Genomic DNA, 5,822 nt, shown 5'->3' on the forward strand with positions numbered 1-5,822 from the left:
GAGCGGCGCTTGCGTCTCGGGTGTCTCAGGCGGCGGCAGCAAATCGGGGAGTGACGCAACCACAATGCCAGCGGCGTCCGACAGTACCAGCACGTAGAAGGACACGGCAGGGAGGTACAACACGAAGCCGCACTGAAACAGCGTCTCCTCATCGTCGTTGCTCCTGTTTGAGGTTGATGCGGACAGCGCGACGCAGAGCTGCTCCTCAATGGTCAACGATGACCCCAGCGCCAGAAATTCCACCCTCCTGTCGCACAAAGCCACAAGATTAAAGTGATTGGCGCCAAAAATCGACCCGTCAAGCGCCGAGACGGAAATGCAGCGGTCTGCCTTAAAGGTTGCGCCATTAACGTCCTCCAGTGCAGTAAAAGTCGGGTTGAACGCCTCTTCTGCTACTGCCGCTGATGCCGACTTTGTTTTTGTTGCCGAAGTGTAGCGCAGCACAGCCGATGTGCGGTCCAAGAACGTTAGCCCCACGCTGTTGTGGGGGAGTGGAAAGCTCGACAGGACGACGGCAGCGGTGGGCACCACGTAACGCTTCACGCTGGAGGACGCGTCCAGCACCAGCACGACCAGCTCGTGCGACCACAGGCACACCAAAACGCCCCACCTCCATTGTGTGCCACGCACGGGCAACGCGGCCAAGTGTGACACGTCACCCGAAAGCTGCTCCAGCACGACCACACGTGACGTGGCATCTTGACCGATGGAAAGGACAGCCATGCGTCGGCCATCAGCAACCACAAGCAATTCGTTGCTAACAAAGCAGGCATGCGACACACCATCGAATTCTGGAAGCACATCCCTCACCCGAGTACGAGTCCCTGCGAGGTTGATGTACGTGGGGGTGCATTGGACAAACGTAAGTGAAGTCAACGATGATGATGAGGATGATGTTGGTGTTGCTGCTGCGGCCGTGGCGGCGGGGGCACAAGCGGCAGCAGCCGCAGCCGTCGTCGTCGTCGTCGTCGTCGTCGCAGAGTACACCGCGAGTGTCGGCTCATCCAACACTAGCTCTGGTGTCTCGCAGACCTCCTCAAGGCCTCCAGCTGTCCCCCGCATAAGAACTGTACGCGTGGCAGTGGTCACCAAAAAATGAAAAAATAATGTTTTGGTTCCCGCAGCAGAAGCTGTCACCATTGCGTCCATGTGCGGAAGCGCGTACATCTGGTGGACGCCGGCCAGCACGGCGCGCACCCGCAGGTGCGCCACCACACCCGGTGACAGACGCTGCAGCAGGCCCTTTGTGTAGGAGACGACGAGGTCCATGTTGGGGCCAGCGCACACGGATGTCATGGCACCATTTGACGGCAGGCTGCCCACCGCACGCCGCTCGACGAGGTCGATGAGGAACGTGTCGCACACACCATCACTCAGCATCGCGTAGCGCTCCGTCACTCCGTACGCCTGAAAGTCTCGCTGTTCGTGCTGATATGGCACGATTGAGGCGGCGCAGAAGCCGTGCGGTAATCCGTGGATGTTCGTCACCGGCCATTCACCTAAATCACTGCCAGCTATCTCTGTGGTGGTCGGCACGGCGTTGAACCTGCTCGACTGTAGGCCATCCAGGTGCACCTCCGTCAGCAGGCCATTGCTCATCAACAGCCACAAAACGTCAGTCGCGCCGTCGCGCTGTAGGACAACACCAGCAAATGGCTGCTGTGAGCTTCGCGCGAGAAGCATTGCACCGTTGTTTTGCACAACGTCGACTATTTTGACTATCGGCGGCGTGGCAATGCCCAGGTCAGACAACACGTGCACGCCATGGAGAAGTGAAAACACCAGAGCACGGTCCGAAAGCGTCAGCACCAAGTACGGCGAGCCGCCGACAGAAAAACTCGGCAGCACGTTGCTGCGAAGACGGGGCGGCATAGCCTCGTACACGTTCAACGGCGTGCGGACGGCGGAGACGAACACAAAACCTTCATTCCTCGGGTGGTGTGAGGTTGGCATGAGCGCCATTGACACCACGTGGTTGTCGCAGGGGCCGAAGAGCACCGTCACGCTGACGGGTGGTGTGCCGGACGGAAAAGCAGCAGGTAATGGCCGCTGCACACGCTTACGCGCTGCCAGCTGTGTGACACTGCAGTGCGTCAAAAGCTCCTCGTCTGACCTTTCCACCACGTCGCGCTTGAACGGCGCAACGCCGTTGGAGTACGGCCCCACACTGTGAGGGACGTCGAAGGCCCACTTCTCGAGTAAAAATGTCTCGGATGCAATATCAGCTATGTCTATGCTGACGGTGTGCCGGAAGCCGCGAATGACGCTGCACTGTACAATGGTGCCGCGCCTGCTGCAGGCAAAGAGCAGCCGCGCGGATGGCATTGCGCGGCTTCCAAGTCTCGACGTCATTAATTTGGCGCGGTGCAGAATGATCCACGCATTGTTGTGGTGCAGTGCGTCCTTGGCCAGCCAAGAGTCACGCGGTGCTGGCAAGTTTGCCTGGTAGCGCCCCACCACCAGCTCACTGTCCTGCGTCAAGGCGACGAAGCACTGATGCCCGCAGGGCACAAGCGCTACCACGACGCTCCCGACGTGCAGCACATCTCCTGTTAGTACAAAGTTGCAGCATTTGTTGCCGTCGCTATCGGTGTCCCAGACAGGGAGCCTTACCTCCAGAGAAGAGGCGACGGCGGCGAGGATGACGGTGCCACCGTCCTCAAGAAGAAGGGGGCACGCCACGTGTGTCACGGAAGAGGAAACAAGCTGCCGTGTTGTCAGCATTTCTAATCACACTAGTTAGTGTCGTGCTTGGGTACACGTACTGACGCACGTATGTATATATGTATATTGTGCGTGCTCCTTACTAAAACGGCACGGAAGAACAACAATTTATGTCGCGAAGAGTGATCCTACGGCCACCTCGAGAAAAAAAAAGGGGAAAAAGATAGGAGGAAAGGGGGAGGAGGGGGGAGGGCACTCCAACAAGGAAAGCGTCGGTACATGGTGCTACCTCTTGTTTTTCTGCCACTCACAGTGGTGGCGGAGCTTGACATTCCTAGTGGGATGCCGTCGATCTTCTTCGTGCCTGTGGTGACGACATATCTTCGTTGTGGAGCTGCTCGTCGAGAGTTGTGGCGATGGCGGAGAAGGAGTCAGTGCGTGCGTTCATGCTGCGGCTCTGGCTGCCGGTTGGCGTCCCTTGCATCCGGCGCCGCACCCAGCCTCTACACGCCATGATGCCGCTGGGTGTCGCGCTGTCGAGGCTGATCACTGACGTAGCGGTGGAGCTGCTGAGATCAGTGCGGTTAGTCGCGCAGTTGAAGGCGTGCTGCGTCGTCTCCTCGTCGGAGTAGCCGCTCTGCTGCCCACGCTGGTAGCTCGTCGGCAGGCCAGTGCTCATCGTCGTGCTGCCACCGCGCTTCATCTCACGGCGCCCATTCCACAGCCGCTCGGCCGGTGCCGCCTCCTCCTCGCGCTCGGCGCCGCCGAAGAGGCTCTCGCTTCCGGCCGCGCTCACCGTGCCGTCGTTTGCATGCATATGGCTCGTGTCCACGGTGTGTGGGGCGCGCGGGCCGATGATGACGCCGTTTGGGATGAGCTCCAGCATCTCCTTCGTCAGAGGCAGGCGCGGCTCTGCCTCGAGGCCGTGGTCAGACGTGCTCACGGCGGTGTCGGTGTCGCAGAACGTGTTATCATCCTCGAAGACACTCTCACTCTTCGTCTGCTCCATCTCGCTCGGGTTTGGGTCGGCGACGGTGGCAGAGGACGGCAGTGGGATCTCCTGCAGCAGCTGGTTCACGGCGTGGTGGGTGAGTGTGTTAGGTGGGTCCTGCGGCTGGTACTCCAGCCACACCGCGCGCGCGTACGGTCGAAGTGTACCGTCACGCGTGCAGAGCAATACTACCGTCAGCGAGCCACGACGNCCAGCCACACCGCGCGCGCGTACGGTCGAAGTGTACCGTCACGCGTGCAGAGCAATACTACCGTCAGCGAGCCACGACGGTGCGGCGGCGCAACGAATATAACATAGCGGTGCTCTACAATCGTGCAGGCCAGCAGCGTGCGGCCGGCGGATGCGCCGAGCGACACGACGTACGGAGCGCAATCGGGGTCGAGGTAGTTCACCGGCAGGCACACGAGCGAGTGGCAATTGGAAGAGGCCATAAAGGGGCGGTCGGGGCGTACAATGATGTGCGGCTGCGGACTCTCATGCTGCAACACCACGTTGGACGCGACACCCAGCCCACGCTCAGACTCACGTGACTTGAGAATTCGCACCTGCCGCGTAAGCTCCCGAACCTCCGCTTCCAGGTTGCGGATACGCATCGATGCGCCGTCCACCTCCGCCCGCGGCCCAACGAGTGCGGCGCTCGCTACTGCAGCAGCAGCAGCAGCAGTGGTCATAGTAGTAGTAGTAGTAGTAGTAGTAGTAGTAGTACTAGTACTAGTGCCATTAGTAATGGCAATAGGCGGCGTCGTCACCAGCGTCGGACTGCTCGCGCGCAGGCCTAGTGTGGCAGAGCGCGGTGACATGTATCGACTCACCGGTGAGCCGAAGGTAGATGGGCGCGAGTCCTCGTGGTTGAGCACCCAGAAGCGCACGCCGCCGCCCACACGCGACTCCTCCCCAAGCCCCGGCGGCACGGCGCACGACCGGCGTCCTCCAACACCGCCACCACCAGAATTACTGCCGCCATTCGCAGCAGAAACAGCAGCACGTGTGGCGGCGGCGGTCGCCTCGCGCTCGATCCATTCGACAATGTTCACCTGGCCCTCCGGCGCCGGTGCGAAGCCCAACATTAACATAAGGTCCACTGCCCGGTAGGCTCCCTGCTTCTCAACCAAACGTCTCCATGCGATGGGGTTCATAAATACAAACACGGGTTTCTGATACTTTGCCGAGTGGTACGCCGAACGGTCCTTCTCGAAGGGTGATATATGCCGCCGCAGCAGGCGCCAGCGCGTGTTGAGGTCGGGAGACCACAGCACCTCCGAAGCGCCAAGTTCCTCCTCCATTGGGGGGCTGGAGTCCATTGCACACACGCACACACGCACACTGACGAGAGAAGCCAACGCGGAGATTGGCGCGCACTACGCTCTTGCCTTGGCAGCCGCGGGGCAAAATAGGAGCAGCAACAGGAGGAACACCAAAAGCAGAAGCAGCAAAGGCGACACAGCTGGGAAACAGACAAAACCGAGAGCAAAGAAAAAGCGGGGAAAAGTAAGACAACGCATGTCCACAGCCAAAAAGGGGTCGTACTCGCAGAAGATAGAACTACAAACGAGTGCATATGATGCACTTCGTGAATTTCCTTTTTTTTTTGCTGTTGTTGCTCTTCTTCGTTGTTTCATCTTATCCGTTTTCACAATACACGCTCGGNCTTCGTGAATTTCCTTTTTTTTTTGCTGTTGTTGCTCTTCTTCGTTGTTTCATCTTATCCGTTTTCACAATACACGCTCGGGCACACATGTATGCTTGAATGTGCTTTGCCTTCTCCCCTTCAGTCACCTTCCTCCAGCAACTCTTTCCTTTCGTTCTTTTTTCGGTCGCTGTGGGCTTTCCACCGCCGCTCAGCCCTCCGTCCTTGCCCGTTTCGCCTCTTCCGTCTCCGCCCTGCTGACTCCGCTACGCTTCTGCGCCCAGACAAACTGCCCCTTTAACGCCTCCTGCCGGCGCGCGTCGTGTGCAGCCATGGCGGCGCGTATCTGCTGCAGCAGCTTCGGCGCCAGCGCAGTAGCAATCTCAATACAGCTGCTGAGCTCCGCGGCGCCGATACAGCAGCCCTCCGACTTGCAAACAGCGCACACCTGCCCCTCCGCGTTGACGGCGACCACCACCCCGCTAGCCGCCGCCGCCGCCTCCGCAGCCGTCGGGTCCA

The 5,822-nt window shown here is 59.7% G+C and overlaps 6 protein-coding genes across 6 annotated transcripts; 3 read left to right on the forward strand and 3 right to left on the reverse strand.

Moving 5' to 3' along the window:
* Positions 1 to 835: 835 nt before the first annotated feature.
* On the forward strand, positions 836 to 1,099 carry DQ04_10301000 (hypothetical protein; the record flags this gene model as incomplete). The annotated part of the gene is made up of 1 exon (XM_009316207.1): positions 836 to 1,099. The coding sequence occupies one exon, from the start codon at positions 836 to 838 to the stop codon at positions 1,097 to 1,099; it is 264 nt and encodes an 87-aa protein (XP_009314482.1).
* A 378-nt stretch (positions 1,100 to 1,477) lies between these two features.
* Positions 1,478 to 2,173, forward strand: DQ04_10301010 (hypothetical protein; the record flags this gene model as incomplete). The annotated part of the gene is made up of 1 exon (XM_009316208.1): positions 1,478 to 2,173. One exon carries the CDS (start codon positions 1,478 to 1,480, stop codon positions 2,171 to 2,173), a length of 696 nt encoding a protein of 231 aa, XP_009314483.1.
* Positions 2,174 to 2,227: 54 nt separating this feature from the next.
* On the forward strand, positions 2,228 to 2,449 carry DQ04_10301020 (hypothetical protein; the record flags this gene model as incomplete). The annotated part of the gene is made up of 1 exon (XM_009316209.1): positions 2,228 to 2,449. One exon carries the CDS (start codon positions 2,228 to 2,230, stop codon positions 2,447 to 2,449), a length of 222 nt encoding a protein of 73 aa, XP_009314484.1.
* A 549-nt stretch (positions 2,450 to 2,998) lies between these two features.
* Positions 2,999 to 3,673, reverse strand: DQ04_10301030 (hypothetical protein; the record flags this gene model as incomplete). The annotated part of the gene is made up of 1 exon (XM_009316210.1): positions 2,999 to 3,673. The coding sequence occupies one exon, from the start codon at positions 3,671 to 3,673 to the stop codon at positions 2,999 to 3,001; it is 675 nt and encodes a 224-aa protein (XP_009314485.1).
* A 176-nt stretch (positions 3,674 to 3,849) lies between these two features.
* Positions 3,850 to 4,977, reverse strand: DQ04_10301040 (hypothetical protein; the record flags this gene model as incomplete). The annotated part of the gene is made up of 1 exon (XM_009316211.1): positions 3,850 to 4,977. One exon carries the CDS (start codon positions 4,975 to 4,977, stop codon positions 3,850 to 3,852), a length of 1,128 nt encoding a protein of 375 aa, XP_009314486.1.
* A 537-nt stretch (positions 4,978 to 5,514) lies between these two features.
* On the reverse strand, positions 5,515 to 5,822 carry DQ04_10301050 (putative ribosomal RNA processing protein 45; the record flags this gene model as incomplete). The annotated part of the gene is made up of 1 exon (XM_009316212.1): positions 5,515 to 5,822. A coding segment is annotated over one exon (308 nt), but the record flags the coding sequence as incomplete, so codon positions are not given.

The sequence above is a fragment of the Trypanosoma grayi genome (assembly GCF_000691245.1).
Source record: "Trypanosoma grayi strain ANR4 Tgr_1030_V1, whole genome shotgun sequence".
NCBI classification, from domain to species: Eukaryota; Euglenozoa; class Kinetoplastea; order Trypanosomatida; family Trypanosomatidae; genus Trypanosoma; species Trypanosoma grayi.